Below are 26057 nucleotides of genomic sequence, written 5' to 3'. Positions count from 1 at the left end.
TCTCTAAGAACCGCCCTTCGCACCATAAGTATAAGTCTCCAAAATAGATTCTGTGAATCACATACTTGAAGAATAAAGAGCCGAGAGGCTCTAAGAGCACTTAATGCCCGCTGGGCGCTACCTGTTTATCCCGGTTTTGAGGACGAGAAGTCAAATGCGTCAGACAAAAAGTTGGTCAAGCAACACTCGAAGGCCTCTAAAATGAAAACTAATAACACTATTGTTAACAATTTTCTGAAAAATTGACTACAATACAGAAAATGTTTACAAAACATTAAACCTCAATAGCTCCGTGAAAAATGAAATAAAAAAACTCATCGATTCTATATTCAACGATGCGCGGGCTTTCTAATGAAACCACGGACACTTCTCTACGATGAACATATCGATAGGTCAAAATGAACTGAACAAAAGTAACCCATTTGAGCATATAGTTCCTCCCCCACCAAGGTGGGCCAGAACAAAAAGCTAACAACATTCAAACAAGGAGGTGAATACATCCATTATCTATCGTTGGCTAGGGCAGTATGGACCACTATTTGTCGTATAATTTTCTAACATTTTATTGAAACATTTTGTGTCTTCCCATGAAAGCAGAATACAATGGCTTCGACAAGACTTCTCGTCTGTCTCCAAAAGTTTTTGTTCGTGCTTTATTTGGTGAAAAATTTGAAAAAAATTGCACATCAGATGACCGAAGGCTAGGTAACTTTCCATAGCTGCCTTCATTTCCATAACTTGCCTTTCAATTTGCTCTTTTAATTCTTGTCTCAGCTCATCAAGGTCAGAATTTTCTTCTACGTCATCACTCTTACTGCTTTCACTATCATTCTTATCAACGCCACTCGGATGGTGTTCATCTCCAGATCTCTGGCTCATTTTTTCAGCGTCTCTATTTGTCAGAGACCACCGCAACTGCTTTGAAATCTCATCAGGCACTTCAAGTTTCCCACTGCGGACTTCAGGAACTGGTGCAGTTCTAAGACCGAAATAAAACAAATCTTAACATAAGACTAATGTCGAGCCAATTGGTCTCAAAAGGCTGGCGAGCGGTTGCTTTCGTCCGTAGCTAGGAACGGTTTAGGAAGACTAGCTTCATCTCAATTGAAGGGTCGTTGGGTGAGCACGGTGGGGGGGGGGGGGGGGTTTGTTGGAGCACAAAGGGTTACGGGTGGAACGATCTGCACGGGGGGGGGGGGGTGAAAAGAGGGACCAAACTCTAAGAACTGCCATTCACACCTTGAGTTTATGTCTCCAAAACAGTTTTGGTTAATCGCATACTTTGAGACTAGTATGCTGCAAAGAGAACTTAATGCCCTCCGAGCGTTACCTGTTTATCCCGTTTTTGAAGACGAAAAGTCAAAATGGCCAGACGAAAAATCGGTCAAGCGATAGATCGCATTAAAAAAAACCACAGAATTTCTGCTTCCTACAAACTTCGTTTGAGAGCAATTTAAAAAATACAAGCGCAAAATTTCTTCAAAAAAGCAGTTGGAGAAACCCGCAGTTGGAGCTAATGGCATCTCTCACCGAATGGACGCAGTTGAAGGCCTGAGTGAAGTCTTCGGCTCCTGTGACATTTTGAACTCGTAAGGTGACCTAAAACCAAATACAAGCTGAACAAAACATGAGAAAACAGAAAATTAAGGATTTTGTACAGTCTAACGCGCAAGCTCAATGAAAAACGAAAAACCTTCTTTTTATGCAATAACTGTATTTTTATGAAATACGCATTACTGGACGAAATTGTTACCATAATGGGCTGAGATGGTGGTGGGGTTCAAACTAAACATTTTCTTTTGAATCTAAAAAGTACCGTTTGTGTCAACAATCGCCCAATCACGTGGACTGAAAGCACAATACAAGAAGAAAATCATCAAAAAATAGCGAAATATCAACTTTAGTTCATGTTGCTTCACTTCATTTCGCTATCTAAACTCCGATCAACTTTTCCCAAAATGGGTCTCAGCATAACCGTTTGTTTTTATTTTTATCAGCAGCAGACAAACATGAAAGCGTGTGTTTCCTGTTTTAAAATGATTTTCATGACTGACTTGAATTTTTTACACGCACATAAAATGGAATATTTTAAAGCAAGTAGAAGACGCCACCATATTTCAGTTAGCAGCGTGTGAACCATAAAAAATACCAAATATAGCTACCAATGATTTCAGTTCACAGCATAAAAAGAGAAATAAAAGAGACACATATTTCAAATGGAGGCGGGAGGTCCCTAATGTAGAGGATTTCTCCCCACATTTTAACCACAGGGAGAGATTTAGGATTAGCTTTCTAGAATTAGACAGTCGAAAATGCTAAGCTTCCCAGAAGCAGCACTCGAACTGATATTTTGGGGGCGGTACCGTTGTAATTTTGCAATAATTTTCACCACGTATTGAAAATCTTCCTGTATGAAAAAAAAATCATTAACAATTTTTGCACACACACAGAAACGCAAAATGCGAAACAAAATTGTTGCCTGAAGCATTCCTCTGCAAATTTGAATTGCACGCAGTCCAAATTTGACATAAACGTGGTATGGCACTGCTCTTTAGAGCTAGATATGCAACCATTTTTGCCACCATTTAAATTCAACGATGTGAAAGAACAAGGTTTATCACATATTTCTTTTTTTAAATAGGTAACGGGTGCTCGTAAGTAAAGCTCTAAGGGTCTTTCCGCGCATTTAAGAAACTTAAAACCACCGATCAAGCTCATGAATCTTTTGGGAAGCCATTTAGGCCACATTGAGTTAAATTACAGGAGCCAAGTGGACTGAAATTTAACATTAATAAACATTTCCAAAAAAATATGTTAAGAAGTGGAAAACGGAGATTTTCCTTAAAATTGCAGCAAAAAGTTTGAGACAAATTTTTCGGCGACTTTAAATTGCCAAGAATAAACTTTTTGTTGGCCTCAGCATCTGAAGATCAAGTATCATAGGAATATTTGAGGCAACATCATTTACAAGAGTAAAATTTTAATGTGCCAATACATAAGGGTGGAAATTCATATGATTTCAAAATTGTCTATGACCCCGTGGCCTGGAAGAGCCCTGCTTTGCCCTATTCTTCTTCTGACCCAATTCCCGTTTTCCTATCAGGTAACTATATACTCAATTCAAGCATGATGTAGCAGAGTGTTCATGCGAATTGACGTTTTAAAGAAATTATTTTTATACAAATCTCAAAAACCAACTGAGTCAACTTTGCAAACAAATACAAAACGTTTAGTAGAAATAATTTGCCAAACAGTTTTGTCTCTTGTATCCAAAGTATCTCGGCATTGAAACAATCACGTAATCTACAATTCTATCAAATTTTGATTATAGTGCATCCCTTCAAGACAATTAGTTGAAGACCATTAAAAAAAAGGGAATTTTTTAGTTAAATTTTTTGGAAAAACATGTTCAATTATTTATTGATAAACATAAAACTTCCTTTTTTTCAGAATCCAGAACTTCAATATTTTGCTCTGTTTTCATCTTGCTACAGAAACTACTTTCCCAGCCAGCTATTAAAGCTTTCATAGTACTGGGAAAAGAGCAGAATTCGTTCTCTTGTAACATCGCAAATCTCTTCGATAAATTTTTTCACCCGGGTAAAAAAAGCAATTCATCAGCAACTTTAAGCTACAACTTCCTTTAAAAACCAGATGTTGTTTCTAAGCAAGGTTTTTTGTTTACCGAAAAAGGACATGGAGCTCTATTTCAGTGGGATTTTTTCCGAAATGCAAGCTGCTTGTGATGACATTCGGCCTTTTTCGTGCTCTCCATACAAACTATTCGAACCATACGTTTTTGTCCTGTTCAAAATTTGTCCTGTTTAGGTTTTAACAAAATTTTAGAAAATTGAGCCTATTTGAATCCGTTTTATGAATTGCGATATTAAAAACTATAGGTCTATAGCAGTTGTGCCCAGGAGGCTTTTCTTGATTATAGAACAAATTTAATCAATCAAACATAATTTTAGACGCTATCGATCCAATATCTAACTGTTATTATCTCTGCACCAAATCTACTCAAATTTGGTTGACAACATTGGGCAACTCGTTTTGTATTCATTCTGACTTCAGTAAAGCCTTTGATATTTAGCCATCAAGTTTTCATCAGAAAGCTCTCTATGTTTGGTTTTGACGCAAAGTTTTTCATTGCTTAGTTCCAATCTTAAAAATTCTACAAAAATAGTATAACCGTTTTGTCAACATTTTTTAATGTCTTGTTTGCAGATGGCACCAAAATGTTGCAGATTAAATTGTTCAATAAATGCCAGGAAGATATCAATTCGCTTTCCTTGCGATCAAAGGGAAAATCGGTTGTGATTTAACCCGGCAAAATGCTGCTAACTACATCTAAGAACAGCTCGCAATGGAGTCTTCAGCCTCAGCAGCAGCAAACTTAATTGTATTGTTGCACCTCAAACCTAGGAGGACTTGAATTTGGCAAACTTTTAACGTGGGCTATCAATTGCATCTGGATCTGACAAAAGAGCACGAAACCTTTCAACCTTCCATTCAACGACCTTAGTTGATCTTGCTCTACGGAAGTTTTGGTTTGCCAAAATCAAACAACTTTGTATGATGGAACTTCCCATATATGGAACTGCTCAATTATAGCAGACACGAAAATAGGCAGCTACTTAAGATTCAAATACTCTGCAGATCCCTTACCAGATAATACAATGTGAAATTCATTATTTAAAAATTTTCTAGACAAGAGCTGCACTGGGTTTGATGATTATTTCACGCACCAGTTCAGTTAGCAACTAAAACACCGTAGAGCGAGCAACCAGAATCGAAGAACTTAACATAGCAAAAATACATAACGTCCAAAACATTTATTTTCCAAAGTTATTATCGATCTCAATGGGAAGCTCTTTTCAACATTTTTTTAACTTGCACTTTTTCATTAACTTAGATTATCAATCTTTTTAAAGCAAACTATCATTCTGACAACACATACTCGAAGCTCATCAAATGCCACTGCGTGATATGTAAAAGTTTAATTCTTCCTCTTTTGTAAAAAAAAGTTATTTGTTATTCCCACACTGTTGTTAGTTTGTTATCACTGTATGTTAAATTATTCAATTTTCGTTTATGCTTTTGAATACCTTATTTGGTCAATTGAAGCTTTTTCTCTATATCTAAAATGATTAGTAAGTTTTCAGTCAAATTTGGTCTTGTGCGGCCAGTTTCTAGTTAAGCTTGTATGTGTTATTGTATTACCCTAAAAGAAGATCGCGGTTGATAAGAGTGAGTCATATTAGAACTCACAATACCGACAAACCATTTTTGTTCCGACCCCTCTTGAGGGGGGGGGGGAACTGTAAGTAGTAATATAGTGAGCTACACTCCCCGGGGGGGTGAGGTCCCCCATGTATTAAGATAGGGTATAGCGTATTTTTCGGGATTTGGGTCCTCCCTAACGTATTAAGATAGGGAATGAATTAGCATGTATTAAGATTAGGTATAGCGGCGTTAATGTATTAAGATTGGGTATAGCCGCCATGTATTAAGATTAGTTATAGCCGGCGACATGTATTAAGATTAGTTATATGCGCCGACATGTATTAAGATTAGTAATAGCCGCCGACATGTATTGAGATTAGTAATAGCCGCCGACATGTATTAAGATTAGTAATAGCCGCTGCCATGTATTAAGAGTAGTATAGTCGGTGCAAATGTGGGGGGTAGGTTCGGAGACGCTCCTGATTGGCTGAAATTCAGCCAATCAGGTTCGGAGACGCTCCTGATAGGCTGAAATTTTGAGGGGAAAAAATCAATGTTTGTGTAGTTATTAAGTGTTTACTTGAGAACAATAGAATTGGCGTGGGTAATTAATTGCTGTAATTATGTGAGGGGTAATTATGTGACAGGTTGAATTTTGTTTACAACTTTTATGTTATTAAATTGTGAAATTAATTGGTGGGGGTTTTCAATTACCCTAGTTATCTGAGGGGTAATTATGTGACATGTTGAATTTTTGTTTACAAATTTTAGGTCAATTGCAAAGATTGTTCCCCTAATTGTTTGAATCAATTGTGTAACAAATGTCTTTTGCGCGCTCATTAATTGGAAAAAATTCAATGATAGAAAAAAATGAATTAAAATTGTATAAAATTACAGACACAGTATAAATGTAATAGAGAATACTAAAGAATTGTGCTATAGTAAAAGCATTTAAGTTATATGTTGAGTGGTGCTGTATGAATACCGTCAGACTGAACAATGCGCTTAGGGTAGAAATAGGACAGTCCCTTCTTTGTCTGCTCATACGTAGCAACACAATGGTTTATTGTTCTGAACCCTCTATTTGTTGAAGTAAGATTGATAATTTCATCCATCACACGTCGATATTTCTCCATCGGTCCATCTCCATTCTCTTCTAGTGTTCTTTTATTGAGACCTTTACTGCTGAACTTGTATTTGTCAGATTGTGCATCGTAGCAACAATAAGTTTTGCTACAAAGACAAATCATTTCCGTACATCTGAATTCTTCCTTGAAAAGTCCTGGTTCCCGTTTATCATGCTTCTTATGCTTAGAACAACATGTTCTAGGGAAGAAATTTTGAATAGCATCTGCTTGGAAAAAGTCGTTACAGTCCTGCTTTCTCAATGCTTCCCATTCTTGTTTTTTAGCAGGTCGAATACAATCATACAAATTCTCATGAGCTAAGGCTAAATAGAGGGAATCTGTATCCATCTCTAACTCCTCGAATTTATCCACGTCGCAAAATCTGTCAAAGAAGTTATAGTAGAGCTCCAACATACGTAATTGAGCGTACTGAAGTATGAAGAATCCAACTATTATAGGTTCGCGGTGTTCAATTTTTGATTTTGCTAGCTCAACTTCGTAAAGCTCTTTTGAGACATTGTTCAACCGCTTAAACATTTTCCCATTGATTGCTTTGTGCGTCTTCTCATCGTTCAAATATTTGGTTTCTGTATGTTTGCTGTCCATAATCTGATAACCGTAAGAGCTATTACCCAATAATTTCATAGTCTCAGCAACAACGCTGGAATCAGGATTTTCATCTCCACCTCTTCTAGCGTCTACCACTGACTGTACAAAGGTGTTGAAACATTTGCGCGGCGTGTACTGTACAAATCTATAAATTCTTGTACATTTCAGACCGAGGCTGATGTAGAAATTTAGTAGGGGAGTAATAATTGTTCCATTTTCCAGATTTAAACTTGAAATTAGCATTCGCTGAGGTTGCTTCAGTAAGTTGTTTTCGACAGCGTAATCTCTCATATAATCCCCAATATCAGCTCGACTACCGTTGAAATTTTTGAAAATAGGCGGGAAATTCGAAAACTTGTACTTCAAACCTGTGGGAACTTCCAAATCACATTGTACGTATCCAAACATCTCCCCATCTCTTATTTTAGCTAGTAAAGACTCTTGCTTCAAAGGTAATTTGAAAGGAAAGTTCTTTCTCACGTGATTTCTGACATTTTCTTCTTCTTTAACACTTTCCCACCATTTACACTCCCAGATTTCAACAATCTTATATCCTTTACTTTTTAAGTAATCTCTTCTCAATTCATCATGTTCTCTTTTTCTAATCCCTCTCTGTGTTTCCTCTTCCGAGAGACTTGCTTTAGCTTCCTGACAAGGACAGAAATGAAAGTAACAACCCATGGCTTCAAACACCGTATTACAATGTGTGCAAAATCCGTCTACGCTAAAACAATCAATCTTCTTCTGTTTTCCGGTTGTGTAGTAGCTCTCAATTTTACATTCGGAACGTTGTGATTGAAGATATGACATAACCATGTTCTCAAATGTTCGAGATCTGTTTGTTCGAGCCCTGAATTTTTGAGAATCTGTATCAAATTCCCATCGAGTGTAAAGTCCAGTGGGCATTTCTTGACACATTGAAAAGGGATAGAGTTGGCTAGCGTCAATACCTACGATAGACTTGCAAAGGTTTTCAGAGTTTCGTATGAAGGTCTGATCAACTACTGCTTTTCTAGTAAAAACAATAGATGGACCACCAGTCATATCCTCACGTATTTTGTCATGTAAATCTTTGTCAGCTTCAACAAATGGAAAAAACTTGTGGTTTGTTGACTTGTGAAGACAGATATTAGCCAAGTTCGGAAGTGTACATCCGAGTTTTAACATATCGATACCCTTGTTGTGATAAAACTCCATCATTTTTTGCATTGCCTCCAGTGTTGGAACAACATCCTTGTTGTTGTACCACTTGACAAAATCTCTGAATGTAGCCATTTTTTCTTGCTCCCAGACCACTTTCAGGTAATTGTAATTGTCAATTCCAGATGGAGGAACATTTTTCAACCTCAACTTTTTTAATGACTCTTGTTGAGAAAATCCACTGTTAAGCAATTTAGTGAAATCAGTAAATTCCTTCTCCAGTGGATTATAGTTTCTCAGTTTGCTAAAGAAACGGTCGTAAGGTGGGAGAAAAGTTGCATCGAGCTTTTCGGGAGAGTCAAACCACTCATAGGGGAAGAATCCTTTGGTCTCATTTGTCTTGTATGCTTTAAGGAAAGAATCAAGTGATGTAGCTCCACCGAGAAAGTTGAGGATATCGAGAAATTGTACATCACCAAACTTAAGAGAAACAAAGTGATTTGCTTTTTTAATAACAGTAGGTTGAATGTCGCGCTCATGAATAAGATAGGGTAGGAGATAGGACTTAATGAGATTTAAATCATATTTTCCACTATTGAATCCGAACACAGGTAAAGTGTTCACATAACGCTCAAAGTGCTGCTGTAAGTCCAAAAGCTGGTTTTTCTGCATTTGGAGAAATTGCGTAGACATATCAGCTTCATCATCTTCTTCGGTACGTTCATCTTCACACTCAAATGTTGAAGCGTTTTGATCCTTTCTTTTAATTAAATTTTCGCCAATTGCGTTAACTCGTGCTCTGATTACTGCTTCAATAGAGGAAAACTTTGTCCACATTTCAGTTTTACTTTTGTTTGCTAAGTCTTCAATAGCTTCAACAAAAGATATAATGAGAGCTTTCGGGTCTTTATCGCATAGGAAGACAGGTTCATCAATTAAATTGGAGGAAATAGAGACAGAGATTGGTTCATGCTTTCCAATCCAAGTGGTTGTGTTTGTATCTTTTAATTGGTCGGAGGGTACACATATCGATTCAAAGTCAAAAATAGCCAAGTTCTTGAACAATTTTTGATCTTCGTTGTAGGAAATTCCAAATCCGTCAAGCTTATCAAATAAGGTCTCGCGCAATGTATACACACTCTTTGGGTAAATATGCTGTACTCTATCTTTACACGTTTTAACATGGCGGTTAAAATTTCCCGCTTTCTGAATGAACGTATCGCAACTGGGACAACGGAATCGTTTAAAGAATGTGTTGATATCATCTACATAGCATATGTGGTTGTTGTAACGTAATAAATTAATATTTTTCTCATACATTTCAATACTTCTCCTCGCAAGTTCACCAACAAAATCTCCATCTACAATGTCAATATCGTAAATAAATATGTTGTGCTTTATCGCATTTTCAACAAATACAAGATGATCGATCGATACCCCTCTGAAATTGATTGCGTCTTGTCCAGATTCGTGGAGGAATGCACTAAACAAATTTTTTGCATTGATCTCAAGCTCCGATGATCCATATAAGTGAACAGCTATAGCTCGGAATAAGCAAAGATAATCTTTGTAAGTCTCACCATAGCCATTCGATACGAGACAATTCACATCTGGTCGTCTGAGTAACTGTTCAGGAAGAACAGCATCGATACATCCCATTGGAATGGATTTTAGGAGAGCGCAAAATATTGTTACATTTGTAGTCAGAGCAAATCGCCATTTTGTATTCTCCCGCTCCTGAGCACACGTCTCCACTAAATCCATCTTTTCAATCCTGTCCTGAAGAGAGACTAAGTCTCCTTTGGAACAGAGTAGATGAGATTTCTCGAAGAAAGTGTTGTTCTCGTGAGCGTAGAAGTATCGATACTCGTCCGTATCCACATTTCTTAATATAAATCCTAGAGCTAAGTTGACTTTGGCTGCACAGTTGAGTTTTTCGAATACTTCTTTCAACTTTTTATTAATTTCATGAGGATCGAGCTTGGACAGCTTGAAGTTGAACACTTGATGTCTTCCATTTTCCATCTCAGTATCGTCAAAAAAGTGCTGGCAAGCACTAAGTTCTTGTTGTAGCTGCTCGTTTTCCTTTTCCAGCTCCTCTGATTCTAGAACTTCTTTAAGCTTTTCACTCGATTTTGTTCCAACTTTTGTTGAAGTTCCATGCTTTCTCCTCTTGTGTTGTTGAAGAGAATAGAAACTCGGAAACTCCTCCAAGCATACAGTACACATAGTGCTTAGCTTTGTATCCTTAGGAGCGTGATGCTTAGCAATGTGGTAATTCATGTCTTCTTTCTTCTTTGTACTGAAATGTGGACATTTGGGACAAAATAGAGTCCCACTATCACAAGACTGCTTGTGTCTTGCCATATTCTTCTTCACCGCCATTTTGTTGCACTTTGTGCATTTCACTGGGAGATTTCTATCGAGAGAAGGCATTGTTTTGGTACAAGATGAAACAAATTCGGGTATTGTGACGAGCAACTAATTGTGACAATAACAAAGTGAGAATGAAAGAAATTATTTTTGTACATTTAGGGAACGCAGCTATGACGCATCACTCCATATATGGAAATTTATCATTTCCATTTTAAGAAGCTTGTTGTCATAACCGAACATTCTAGAACATAATGAATAAACCAATCAGATTCTTCCATTTACAAATACCTTTAATAATTAAGAACACTCTTTTTAAATATGTGAATTCATTCCTTGGAGTAAACTCAAAAATAGCAAATCATTCTTATATATCTTCTTAATCATTTCTTTTACATTTTATATAAGTTTTCATATTTCATCCAGCCATAATCCAAAAACAGACTCACAACAAATTCAAACAAATTGTTCCAATCTTAACAAACTCTGTGATTCAAATTTGTGTCTATCCGCAATTGACAGAAATCGGTGCTTGCAAACAAATCTAGTCCTATTGAAAATTGAAATTAGCACATGAATGTGCTTTTACAACTATGTTAAAGATGTCGAAAACAAATATTCATCCATACTTCACGAACAAATATTTACTTTACAACTTAACGTTATTGTCTTGGAACCTCTCAACCAATCAAAATCCCGTGTTAAAGAAATTATTCTGAAGATTAACGATTTTATTTTGTGTAATTGTTTCTTAATTTTAATTTTCTTTTACATAAACAGAGTATTGCGTGAAATTTTGCTCATTTGCGAAAAATGTTAATCAAAAATCATTTACAGTTGTTGGAAAAAATATATAAGAGGAAAGAAGGAAGTGCCGATGCTTACAAAGTTGACGAGATTGATGTTGATTCCTATTTTTTCTACAATTTCTTGGACATTTGCGTTCAGAATGACAGAATAATCCGATTTAGTAAAGGATTCGAATATGCAACATTTTCCATTAAAAAATTCAAATATGATGATTATATAACGAAACAATCATTTGATTTATCGTCAGAGCTACACCTTAACAAGTACGAAATTTTATTTATTTTGAATTCTGTTCCCGAAATTTTAGAACAGTACAGAAATCTAGCACAAGCGAACTGTATTCCAATTCCTGACCCCATAGCAATCACTTCATCTGTACAAAGCGCGTTGTTTTTTCATTATTATACAGATTACAATTCTGAAGGAGTAAAAATTCGATTTGGAATTCGGCTCCCAAATATATATATACAAAAGTTCTGTTCCAAAAATGGAATACTTTCCGAGATTGATTTAAAATTTAACGAAGTTGAACAAATTTATCAGAGCTTAACATTTTTGGTAAATTATTTCACTTCGTTCCCAATGAGCTATCCTTATTTAGTAAACAAGTAGTCGTATCATGTGATACATGTATTATTCAGAAACCATATTTGGTTTCTATTCACGCGTTGATGTTCCTGCTTCGTATACGAGCATCATTTTATAACAACTTCTTCCATATTTGGATACGTTAAATGATTTCCATTTCCTGTTTCGGTTACTAACGTCAGTTTTTCTACAAAATATTTCCTTCTTTGGTTACTTTGTTCTTATTGGACGGAATTCACTATAAATAGGAGCGACAAAGTTAGACTTCATCATTCTCTTTCATTTCCTCAAAATTAATTTCACCTCTGTTCCTCATCGTCCTGCTAACTATTCTTCAAAACTTTATACAATTGAGTTCCTACATTCACATTCTTCTTATCTACAGATCTTACTTCAGTTGTAACGTTTATCTGTTTCTAACTTAGATATTCTTTTTGTCCTACTATAAAGTGAAATTTGTTGTTTTCTAACTTACTCTCTACTTGACAGTTTTCAATACGTTCATTTACAAACTGCTTTTGTTTCTAAAAAATCCACTTCTATCAACTCATCTGAACAAAATGGAGTTTACTGTGCAAAACAACAGTCTTCTGTACTCATTTTCCTTCACTGAGGAGACTGCTCGGATAAGTATTAAAGACTTATCAAACGGATTATATGAGTCTGTAATGACTTTACCCATCACTGTGTGGCATATTATTGAACACCAGCGACAACAGTTCGACACCTATCATCAGGGTCAGGTTCCAATTACGGAGAATCAGCTTGGAACTCAAGCGATGGGACACGAGGTTGCTGTTATTAGTGGGCACCACTATCCCCACGTTGCTGGGACAGAATTTCCACCTACCTACGTCGCTGGCAACATTCAATATACTTTCCCTTGGGAAGAAGGGCAAATTCCCAACTCTTGGTTCTCTAGCCCGGATGTAAATCAAGTTTTCAGTTCACTGGAGGAGTCAGGGAATTTGCTTCAAACTGTGTCAAGCTTTGATGGGAGCGAGCTAAGTGTTGATACTAGCACTTGGACAGCAAATGAACAGCAGAACTTTGATCCGGCACAGTACTATGGTTCTACTGATATGTCGACTACTCCATCAATGACAACACCTTCCATAGAGGATGGAACGGCGCACAATCCAATTTTGCTGACTGATGAAAATTCAACAACTTCAATCAGCGTTCAACCAACTGATCCTCCAGTAATATTTGAACGTTCTAGACCTTTTGGGAATGAGATTCAAAACTTACCAGAGTATGTTGTGAGAACTCTGTTTGAATAGATTCGAGTTGGTACAATTTTGCAGCTTCATTTGTAATCGTTCTTAACGGAAAAGTTGTATGTTGATTTATACATTTTCCTGGTGATGTATTTAAACATTCTTTATAATATAATTTTTCTCATGTGAGCTTTCTTTTCTAAACCAGTTCACAAGGATATAATCAAACAAAATTTTGAATTTTGAAACTTCGTTACAAAACTTGATATTTAACGGAAATAGCATTATCAAAACTCGACATTTAACAAAAGTTTTTGATCAAAAATTTGATATTTAAGAAAAAAAAATGAGCAGAAATTTGATTTCTAAGAAAAAAACCTGTATGAAAACTCGATTTTTAAGTTGTTATAGAAAAAGAAAACTTGTCATTTTACAAATTAAAAATCTCTTTCTTTTTTGCGTTAAATTATACCGTAAACTGGTGAAAATCAGGAAAAAATTTGCGCTTTATTGTATCCAATTGGAAACTGTTTTTTGATGTTTAAACAAAAAGATTGAATGAAAACTCGACATTTAACAAAAATTTCGTTGAGAAAACTCGACTTTTATTAAAATAAATTGTTCCAAAACCCAACAGTTAACAAAAATTTTTGTGAGAAAACTCGACTTTTAAAAGAATAATTTGTTACAAAACTTGACATTTAACAGATTAGAGGTATCAATTTAAACATTTAAGAAAAAGATTGTAAAAAAAGAGAAATTGAATTTTCTTGATTTTTAAACCAAACATAAAACTGATACTATGTAAATAATTGTGATGCAATTACAAATTTATTACTTTCTAATTTCAAGATATAACAGAGAATTATCAATTAAGCCATGGCCGTCTAACAAACAGTCAACAATTTTTATCAATTCACCCTCATATTTTGAGTTTTTAAGAGATTGAATTCTGTCCAGAAAAGAAGATCCCATTGTTTGTGTGCTTACATTTGTTTGTTCAGCGCGCAGTAGATGTCTCTTGAACTTCTTTCTACTCAATCTTTTTTTAGACACACTAGGTAACTTCTCAACATATTTGTTCTCATAATTGTGTTGTACTGCTCTGTCTAACTGAGTAAAGACAAGTCCCGATTCTTCCAAAATATTGCCAAAAAATTGATGTTTATATAATGTATATAAACAATCAACTGTCTGATATAAATAGGAGAGATCTTCCAGTTTTTGAAGCAAGTCTCCGATGGAGAAAGAAATGAGAACAATGTGATATCGACAGGTTTTCAGGGGACAGAAACTGTTGTGTGAAGCAACAACATATTCACTTGTAAGAATGTATGGTCTATAATCTTTGACAGATACAGATATAAACAACGCCTTTTCACAGAATTTTTTGTAAAAGTGTGGTAAAACCTGACACATAACTGCTGCCATTCTGTAATATTATTTAGTTCTAAAGAAATTGATTTCCTTATTTGAACTTAAATTCCAAATAAGGAAACTAATTTATTTATTATAAATAAAACCAAATTCCAAATAAGGAAATCAACTTATAAATTATAAAGGAATTCAAATTCCAAATAAGGAAACCAATGAAATTGTTATGTGCAATTTAAAATCTCATTTGAACTATGAATCAATTCAAGAAACAGCGGATTAATAAATTTCGATGTTTTACTTGTTCAAAATATTTTCGTCACTACTTCTCTCTAATGCAACACAGACGTGCTAAACACAAAGACTCTTTTTCTATAATGATTCAAAAGTTTTCTTTATTGAAAATTTCTGATTAGAAATCCTTTTAAGGAAGAATTCTAAATAGACACATTTTTCTCTTCCTTTTTAGGAAATTGTGCGAAAACAATGATGTCATTAGCATAAAAGGAAATTCTGCGTTGTAGAGGCCCTTAATTTTTTAAGCAAATCATTTAATCAACTTCTCGCAGCTTACTCAAGTTACGTAAATGTCTCTCTCCAAAGTATCTCATTGTTACTCGAGCGCTCCATCAATGGTTACAGATTCACAACCTAAATTGGGTACTGATTCCGTCCCATTTTATATTGACTTTGGTTCTCATCCAAACAGATTTGGGAGATTTACTGTGTCCCAAATATTTAGAAATGGACAAAATTACTCGGAACCAACTTTTCAAGTCTTTAAAAAAGATGTGGAACATTTGAAAAGTACCAACAACTGAGAATTGGAGATTACGAATTCAAGTAATTTTGTCTTCTGAAGAACGATCTGCTGAATGGAGACTGGGAAATTCGAGAAAATCCAGCTCAATTTGAGAAGAACCCAAAAATGGAAGACGTGCTGCAACAATGTCACAAAGCAAGAGAGATCAGCATTGGAAAAAATCGAAGACTCTACGTTACCTTTATACAGTACGTTCAGGACAATCCAGCTTCAGTTTATGTCCAGATCCGACTATTTTGTCGCAAAGAGAGCAATGAGTTCAAGCAAGTGACTTACCTCAGCTATAAAATGGAAGAATTCAAGGAACTCATTGAAAATCTTAAAGACTTCTCTAATATTGAACAATGTACATTTCAATAACTACTGCTGCGCAATATTATGATGTTTTTTATATTGAATGATGAATATTTGGTGATTATATGTATTTGACTTTCAGTAAACATTTTTTCATTTGAAACTTTTTTCTTCTTAGAATGAGTTGGGATATTGGATGCTCTAGAAACATTTTCTTAAGTCTCAGAGATAAATCAAAAGTTTTTCACGTCAGGTTACATCACGAGCTTAAAAGGTATTCATATACAGTTCTTGAAGCGCAAAATTTTCCCAATTTGGATAATTTAGACGTAGAGTCCCAAATTTCTGAATTCAAGTGGGTTATTCATAATGGGCTGCGCAGAACAACTCTAACATATCGTTCTGACAAACAAGAAATTTCCATTTCTCAACATCGCTGGAACGGATATCAGTGGAGTTTTCTTACAAAGATTGATTTGAAAAAAGAGGAGTATAAAAATCTAGTAGATCATCTACCAACACTTCTTTCCTATATAGAAAATTACAAAAAGACTTGCATTATTTTGGACGAAACAACTCAGAGTTAATGAATATTGTTACTCTGGTAAACATTTTCAATTGTTACGGAAGCATACTTTAAATGTTCCCTACGAACGAAAAACGTAAAAACTGTTTTCTCGCAGCGTGTAAAATTTGGGACCGAAATGTCGATTTGGACGAAATTGATCAAAAGTTTCCTCACGGAGGAAGAATTGGATATGGAAACTCTCTTTTGGACTTTTTCTTAGCTAGATCAAAAATTTTTCGTCTACATGCAATTTTACATGATTTTGCTGGAGCTGTGAAAACAACAACAGACGAAGGACCAGGTTATTGTTACATGCTGCCGCAATTACCCAGCTCCTGTCTTCTAGGTCATATAACTGGATTATTCTTTTGTCTCTACATCAAAGTTTGTCATCCTCATATTTTTAAAATACTAGATTGTTAATCATTTGTCAATTATCTCAGCTAAAAAGAGGATGACTCTCGTTGTGTTTGATATTGAGTGCTTGGAGGGAACAGTTGTCAAGGAGCTGGGAATTTTCAAGGACAGAATTGTGTTAGGATATACATTCCTCCCACCGAATGACTACAAGCCAACATTTCAAGCAAAGTGGAACACAAAGAATTTACATGGAATAAACTGGAATAATGGAAAAGTTGATTACTCAGATCTTCCAACCATAATTCATCAACGTGGTTCTCCTACAACCGAATACTTTGCCAAAGGATTGGAGAAATGTAAAATCCTATCCAATTATTTGTGTAAGGATGTGGAAAATTTGGACGATTTTGGATGTCCAAAAGCCTCTAAGTTGATTTCCAACGAAGATACAATCTGGGAATGTAGTAACTACCCCTACCGACACAAGAAAACATTGCACTGTGCAGAGAAGAAAGCTTATGCATATGGAACTTGGGTTCTTAATTTTTTTGACAAAATTTAATATTTGTAAAAACTTTTATATACTTTGATTGTAATGTATCATATTGTCTTTTAATTAATTTTTAAAATCATTTTTTTCGCCTACAAAACATAGAAAAGTTGCTTCAAAAATGAGAAAGTTGAACAAATTTTGTCCTAGCGTTCCACAGTTATTCTTCATTTCAATTCTGTCGTTTTTCTTATTTTTGAATTTATTCTCCTTTTTTATGCTTTCTGTTATTAATTCCTGTGAAGAGACAGTGTTTTGGCTGTCGCTGTTGTTTGTTTCTTTTTTATGTTTAGAAGCTTATCTCATTTTTTTATTTATTTACATCACAATTCACTTGAAACATTTTCTCTATCGTCTCAATGATTACGTTTAAATGACTGAGCATACAGATAAAGGATTAAATTTGGGTAATTTTGTCTTTGATGATAATAATCAGGAACGACAATCATGGAAATGTTTTGGACAGACTTGTAATAGGTCTCTAGTCGTTTTTCTGTCCCAATTTTTTGTTATACTCGTAATTCTGGTCTGTTGTATAGTACGAATAACATTGGCTACAACGTGTGAAGAAACAACAGTTTGGATTGCAATCCTTTCTAGTACAGTTGGTTATATTTTACCTTCACCTAAATTATGAACAAGATACTTTCCACAAAAGAACGAATTTTTATTTCATTGGTTGGTCCAAGCGGATCTGGGAAATCTCATCTTATACATGAATGGTTAACAATTGGAACTTTTCAACCAGAGTTCGACAAAATTTACTACTTCTATCAACATTATCAATCTCTTTATGGTTTAATGTCTAAAGATGTTAAAAATATTGAGTTCATAGAAGGAGTTGACTTTGAGTTTATTCAAAACCTCCCAAATAACGGAACAAAGTATCTGTTAATTTTTGACGACTCTTGCGAGGAGATTTCCAGCTCTAAAGATTTCGTTAAAATTGCAACAGCTGGAAGACATAAAGGACTCAGCACAATATACATCAAACACAATTTATTTCATCAGAGTAGATTAGGAAGAGATATAGAGTTACAAAATACTCATATCGTCTTGTTCAAATCTCCTAGAGATGTACTGCAAATAAACACTCTGAGCCAACAGTTGGGATTAGGTTCACAATTAAAAGATTGGTATACCAAAGCAACTTCTATTCCTTATGGTCATTTACTTATTGATTTAACTCCCAAAACAGTCGACTCTCTTCGATTTTGTACAAATAGTGGATCGATTCCTTCAATTTTTTTCCTTCCACAACATAAACAGCAGAACACATTTTTGAGTAATGAGCACACAACATCTCTCTACTCTGACAACGTTCCAAAGTTATTCCCGGAACTTCAAAAGAACTTACCTAAAAAATTGTCCGAAAGAATTTATTCAGTTCCTAAACGAGTGCATCGTAAACATGCTCAGAGGAGAACTGCAAGATATTCAAAAACGAGACGTAAAAAAGTATCAAGACGAAATTCATCAGCTTATTCTAAAAAGAACTGGAATAAATAAAAGGAGAGTAATTTTAAGTTCAAGGAAAGGAATAGAACTTATATCAATTCTAACTCCGACTATCATTAACCGTCTTTCTTGAAATGGAACAGTTTGTTTTGATTCCTCAACAGCTTTACGAACAAAAATTCAAATTACATGTGTACAAATTGGACGAGAGTGAGGAAAAAGTTAACTTCGTTCCACAAAATTTAGATTCTCTTCACAAGGACATCACCACTAACACAAAATCATTCAAAAACGAGTCAGTTGTAGATCAAATACTCAAATGTCCTCGAATCAAGCTGTCCCTCAGTGACTCCATTTTACTGGATGGAAGAGATACAAATGTAGCATTTACCGATTTTATTTACGCATTGAAGAGAAAAAATATTGCATTTCCTGATATATATTACACAATACTTGATGCTACAGGGATAAGTCCGAGCAAAATTGTAAACAAGGATGCCAAAAGCAAAGACAGAGGGAGTTGGATCCCTTTCAAAATCTGAAAAAGCGAAACTTCAACGATTATACAAAGAAGGAAAAGCTGCATTTGGATCGGTTAGAAATCTTCAAAAAGCGAGCGGTTTATCAAGAGGCAAGGTTATTTCCTTTCTCCACACTAAAAATTCCTATACAAAATATCGTCAAGCAAATCGACATTTTAGACGATTACCTGCATTTGCAAAGCGGATAAATGAAATTTGGTGTCTTGATTTAGCTTTTATGGACAAATTGTCAGAGTTTAATAACGGAGTAAAGTATCTATTAATCTGCGTTGATGTATTTTCTCGTTTTGTCCGTGTTCAACCAATGAAATCAAAGTATTCTACAGATGCTGTAGCAGCTTTCAAAAAAATGCTACGAAAAAACAACATCCCACAAAAAGTATGGGTTGATCAAGGAACAGAGTTTGGTGGCGAATTTCGGAAATTTTGTGGAGAAAAGAAAATTAAAATTTATTCAACGAGAAGTGAAACAAAAGCTGCCGTAGCTGAGAGAGCTATCAGATCTTTGAAAAACATTATTTATCGCTTCATGGAAGAAAACGGGCATAAGTACCTTGTAAAAATGGGATCTTTCCTAAATACAATGAATAGTAGAGTAAATAGATCTACAGGTAAAGCTCCAAAAGAGGTAAAAAACAAAGACTTTTTATCAATTTTTTTTTTACAAAAATCCGATCAGACAATACAAAAAACCTCGGTTTAAAGTAGGGGATAAAGTACGAATTTCGAAATACGATATTCCTTTTAGAAAAGGATACAAGTCACAGTTCACGAGTGAAATCTTTGAAATTGTTAAGATTGCTACGTACAAACCTCCAACATACAACCTCAAGGAAGAGCAGGGTGATGAAATACTAGGAAAATTTTATGAACAAGAGCTCTCAAAGTGTATCATTTAGTGATGAACTCTTTTACGGTAGAGCTGGTTTCCAACGCATCCTTTGATTGTTATCCAAATAATACATTGAGTTCTTTTACCAATTTCCTTCCCGAACAGATTAACCTTGAAGGAGAATGGGAGGTGGCAATAACCGAACTATCATATCCATCTTTGTACCAGAATATTACAGATGGAAAATTTTTCTATCTAGATGCTGCAACTCCAGATACAAAACCTTCCGATTATTATACAATTGATGCAGGACTATATCCATCAATATCTGATATTGTGAACGAAATGAACAAACAAATTCAGGAAAGAGAAAAGTATGAGAAGACCCCAATCAAATTAAAAGTCAACAGAATTACACAGAGAATATCCCTAAGCCTTCCTAATGAAAACTCGTTACTAGTTATCTTCAGTACTGATCTCTGTCACGTATTTGGGTGTGAGGAAGCTGTTTACGGAATGGGTGTTTTTATGAGTGGTGCTGGACCACATTTTCCTAAATTTCCCTATGATATTGTTCGAATTCATACTCTCATGATATACAGTGATATTGTTGAATACAATATTGTAGGTGATACAAAAGCCGCGCTTTTGAGATGTATTCCGTTTATTTCTAAAATTAAGAATGGAGACATAATATCTACTGGACAATATATGAATTATCAAAACTTCCCAAATCTACAATTTAAAAAAATTCTTAAAAATTCTTTCCACAGCATTAAACTTGAGCTCCGCGACTCATACGGTGAAAAAGTTCCCTTCAATTCAGTAGGTGTAACAAGAGCTGTATTGATGTTCAGAAGAGCTTCAGACAATCATTTTTAAAATTAAGTTTACAAAAAATGGTTGCAGACAGTGATTTACCGTATTTTCGTGGTTATTCAAGACAAAGGGGAAGAGGATTTGGAGCTTTAGCACAAACAATTGGGAGAACTGCAATACCTTTTTTGAGACGATATGTTGTACCAGCAGCTAAAAGAGTTGGTGCTGACTTGATTGAATTAGCTGCGCCAGAAATCGGAAATGTATTACCTGGAAGGAAAAAGTTCAAATCTGCAGCCACAGATGTTGGAAAGAAAACTTTACGTAAACAACTAGGAGGAGGAAAACCTAGAAAACGACGTATTATTCGAAAACGCTCGCCAAAAATCAGTCGACGTCGTCGAACTAGGAGGGATATTTTTACCAAACTAAAATGAATACCAGATCAACAAATGACAGTAATTTCCGTTATGGACACTTTACAAATTCTTGCTTCGAGATTTTTGACAAAATTCCGGTTTTGGAACCAATTGAATCATCCCATATTCAAGAAGTTTATCCCAGCACTTCATTGGATGAAAGCAGCATTGAATTTGAATTTGAAACAGATAGAAGTATTTATCTCGATATGAGAGATATTCATTTACAAATTAAAGTTGGATTACAAAAGGGAAGATTATTTGACGATTTCATGAAAAAAGAGGAGCATGGAAAACCAGATATGGGTATGACTTTCACTGATGATGATTTACAATATTTGACTCATGTCAACAACTTGTTACACTCTCTTTTCTCCAACTGCGAAGTGTATTTAAACAATCAACAAGTGTACAACTCTAACGGACTCTATGGCCACAAAGCTCTGATATCCAATGAATTCAATGCTTCTACAATGAATAATGAAGGAATTTTGGCTTGTCATGGATACGAATTTGAGAAAGATCCTAGTGATTATGAAAAAAGTCCGTTCATAGATAGGGAAGAAGAGCTTTTGTTGAAAGATGGGGTTACCTTATATGGTAAACTTGCAATCGACTTATTTCAATGTGAAAAATTATTACATCCAAATACAAAAATTAGACTCAAATTGATTCGAGCGAGACCAAATTTTTACATGATTTCCTACAATCCACATGTTTCCCTTAGAGTTCTTGACTGTTCACTTTTTACGAGACGTGTTGTCGTTAATGAGGTCTATCACCAGACAATCAAGTATCAACTAACACATCAACCAGCTTGCTATAATTTTATGGAGACAATTGCGCGAACATTTATTATTCCTTCTGGACAAAATCAATTTATTCAGGAAAATGTTTTCAATAATGCCCCAATCAGACGAATTGCAATAGCAATGAACACTAATTCAGCATTCACCGCACATTTTCAAGAAAATCCTTTTCATTATCGAAAGTTTGGACTGCGGGAGCTGAGAATTGTTCGAGGGGGGAGAGCTGTTGTCTCAATTGATACAACCAACAATTGTAGAGCTTATGTTACAACAATGAAGGCAATGAAATTCAACGAAGAAATTCCTGCGTTACCGAATGATTTCTTCACAGATCATTATGTGCTTGTATTCGATCTCACATCACTCCAAGATGCTGGTGAAAATGTTCATTATCCTGAACTCAGTGGGGAAAGTCTTCGTTTAGAAATGTTCTTTGAACGTCCGCTAACCAATGTTACCGAGTTAATTGTTCTCGGAGAACGAATCTCAACAGTTAAAATTGATCAGTTTGGAACAGTTGCTAAGAATGTCTGAAGAACTCTGCATTAATCAAGATTTTTTAATTTTCTTCTCAATTTTTTATGGTTTTTATATTATTGCCTTCTGCGTTGGAACATTTGTTGGATATGTACTTTCATCGCCCAGTTGCAACCCTTTCCACACTATAATATCAAGATAGGGAATGGATGAAAATTGGGGTAGACCTACTCCAAACTTATATGTATACCTTATTTGTGCAGTATTCCTGGGACTTTTAATCATCATTATTATCTTTCATCCCGATGTCACAGGTAATAGTGAAGACAGAGTAAGTAAATCTACAGGAGATCTGATACGTAAAATTCCCCAATCTAAAGATTGTTGCTTTATTGAAAAGAACGAATCATTTCAACTTGATTGTAATGTGAGAAATCCCTGTTCAAACGGAGCTTGCGAATTGAAACAGAAGATTATTTGTCATGGATAATCAATCTCTTCAACAAATTATTGAACGCATTCCTGAGCTAAAATTCAAATACATTGGATCGTTTCCAGCAGATTTCATTCCAAATTTACCCAAATTCAGCTTTGCAATCATTAACACTGCTTCGAGTAAAGAAGTCGGTGAACATTGGATATTGATTGCTCGACTCAACAGAAGTTACTATTATGCGGATTCTCTGGCTCGATCAGTAACACATTACAAATTTTTAGGTAAAAAGTACCAAAAAATAATACATCGACCACTTCAGAAGATGCAAAATTTGTGTGGATTCTACGCAATTTTTGCAGCATTTCAACTATTTAAGTTTTTCCAAACCAACTTGAACAATATTCATGATGTACACGTGTTAAATTTTATAAATAACTATATGTAGTAGTGTTCATTTTGGTATTTAGTAAGCTGAAGTTAATAAAGTCGATAGTATATGTTTCTCGTAACTGTTTCTCGTGAGTTTTCTAAACTTTTTTTATCGAACTTTATTAACCACTCGGCTAAGTGTACCTTGATGTTCATTGAAATTTATACAATTTATTGTAAATGATTGAGTAATTTTGTATTTTGATGCTCATAATTTGTACTGTGTCTGTCATTTTATACTATTTTAATTCATTTTTTTCTTTTATTTAACATCTTTTTTCAAATAATGTACAAAAAATAATGCATATATGCATGTAATTAGCAAGATGGCGCAGTGGGAGCGCGCTGAGCCCATAACCCAGAGGACGGTAGATCAAAACTACCTCTTGCTATCTTGACTTTTTCCAATTAATGAGCGCGCAAAAGACATTTGTTACACAATTGATTCAAACAATTAGGGGAACAATCTTTGCAATTGACCTAAAATTTGTAAACAAAAATTCAACATGTCATATAATTACCCCTCAGATAACTAGGGTAATTGAAAACCCCCACCAATTAATTTCACAATTTAATAACATAAAAGTTGTAAACAAAATTCAACCTGTCATATAATTACCCCTCACATAATTACAGCAATTAATTACCCACGCCAATTCTATTGTTCTCAAGTAAACACTTAATAACTACACAAACATTGATTTTTTCCCCTCAAAATTTCAGCCTATCAGGAGCGTCTCCGAACCTGATTGGCTGAATTTCAGCCAATCAGGAGCGTCTCCGAACCTACCCCCCACATTTGCACCGACTATACTACTCTTAATACATGGCAGCGGCTATTACTAATCTTAATACATGTCGGCGGCTATTACTAATCTCAATACATGTCGGCGGCTATTACTAATCTTAATACATGTCGGCGCATATAACTAATCTTAATACATGTCGCCGGCTATAACTAATCTTAATACATGGCGGCTATACCCAATCTTAATACATTAACGCCGCTATACCTAATCTTAATACATGCTAATTCATTCCCTATCTTAATACGTTAGGGAGGACCCAAATCCCGAAAAATACGCTATACCCTATCTTAATACATGGGGGACCTCACCCCCCCCCCCCCCGGGGAGTGTAGCTCACTATATTACTACTACTGTATATTGAACTGGGTTTTTTGTTCAGACATTTTTTTTTCGTCGTAGAGAGTTGTGGAGAATTTTCGTCGTAGAGAGTTGTGAGTGGTACTAATAAAAAGCCCGTCCAGCGAAGAATATCGAATCAAAAACGAATTTTGTTCATTTTCGTTTTCTAGAACGAGTTATCGTGGTTTAAAATTTTGTGAATATTAGACCGATTTGCGTTATTTTTATTCATTTTCAAAAAATTTTGCCTAATATTTTGGCAATTTTGCTAAAATTTGTAAAAAAATGTTAACAATAGTACTGTTGATTTTTTAAAGACAAAAAAGTATTGTCGACAAATTTGATTTAAATTTTTTGGCTAAAATTTTGGTTAAATATTTCAAAATTTAGACTTTTTCATTAAAATTGCCGACAATAAGCTACTTTAGTGGAATTTGATTAAGTTTGCCGGAATTACACACACAAAGACAACTAACACAATCCTTGTAAAACACAAAAAGAAGTTAGTCCTAATTCCACTTCCAAAGAGAGTATTCAGGAGTTAAAAATTTGCCGTTTTTTGCTAACTTTACTCTATGAATATTAAAAACGCAGCTTTTTTGATCTTTTAACTAACAAAATATTGAGATCTATTACATTCGAAACAACTGAGTGTTCTCAAAGGACGAACATCAACAGCAAGGCTGGTTTTGATTCAATCTTTTAAAATGCCAAAAAAATTCTGATTGCAATCAGTCGGTCTTTTTTTCAAAAAATTGATCTTTTTATGTTAATTACAGAAAAAATAATTCAAATTAAAGCTAAGTGTTGATAGGTCCAATTGGTTTAATAAGCAGTTCCAAATTATTGTATCTAATGTCTTTAATCGGTAGATTTTGGTCGTTTTGACTTTAAAAAACAAATGATTTTTAAATAAACAATGGCTTAATGAATTTTGAAAAATATTTTTCTCTTAATTTGGTCAACTAGTAGCTTAGTGTTAGCAAACAAAGAAAGCGTCTTCCTCTTTTTTCTACTGAACAAAAAATTAATCTTTTTTAATTAATGCAATCTTCAAAGGCATGGATTATGGATTTATTGGCTCCGACACTCCGTTCTCATAGTTTATTTTAATTTTTTACATTTGTCTTAAACTGTCGTTTTTACTTTGTCTTTTTAAACATATGAAATTTCCTGGATATTTGACAGGTCTCATCACCTTTTTATGGAGGACTAAATGAGCCTATATTCTGATGGCTTTCATGACTTTGAAAACTATTGTTTTCATAAATAAAAATTTGTCTTTTTGTTACCTAGTCTCATTTACTACTGGTCACATATGCCATTATTGCCGTCGAGTGAATTTGCACGTGTACAATCTGATGTTTTTAAAGATGTCGTTATAAATTTAATGGCTTCGACAGTTTTTTCAGTTTTTACGAAAAAAAAAGTAAACAAATTCTTGATTTTGGTCTAAATTTGACGCTCATTTTGTAGGTGTGGAACATATTCTGAATAATTACAGTTCTCAAGCGCTTCCTTTGGATGAACAAACCAAATAATTGAATTATTTCATTTCGTAGCTAATGGTTTCCATGACTTTGCAAATAATTGTTTTGGAAAAATACAGAAGTATTATTTCATTCT

General features: G+C 34.8%; 2 protein-coding genes across 4 annotated transcripts in view; one reads left to right on the top strand and one right to left on the bottom strand.

The window, feature by feature from the left end:
* LOC142343227 (septin-2-like) overlaps window positions 1-26057 on the top strand; it is a 332083-nt gene that overhangs the window by 165679 nt on the left and 140347 nt on the right. The gene's annotated exons all lie outside the window — the stretch shown is intronic.
* The window catches only part of LOC142343229 (uncharacterized), a 344179-nt gene that overhangs the window by 293285 nt on the left and 24837 nt on the right, over window positions 1-26057 (bottom strand). The window contains exons 2-3 of the mRNA XM_075395002.1: window positions 1531-1599; window positions 743-979 (exon numbers count right to left, since the gene is read on the bottom strand). Coding sequence (XP_075251117.1) covers window positions 743-979; window positions 1531-1599 — 306 coding nt within the window. The remainder of the gene's footprint in view (window positions 1-742; window positions 980-1530; window positions 1600-26057) is intronic.

This window comes from Convolutriloba macropyga, chromosome 7, assembly GCF_964194025.1.
Source record: "Convolutriloba macropyga chromosome 7, txConMacr16.3, whole genome shotgun sequence".
NCBI classification, from domain to species: Eukaryota; Metazoa; Xenacoelomorpha; order Acoela; family Convolutidae; genus Convolutriloba; species Convolutriloba macropyga.
This window is presented reverse-complemented; position numbering and strand designations above follow the sequence as displayed.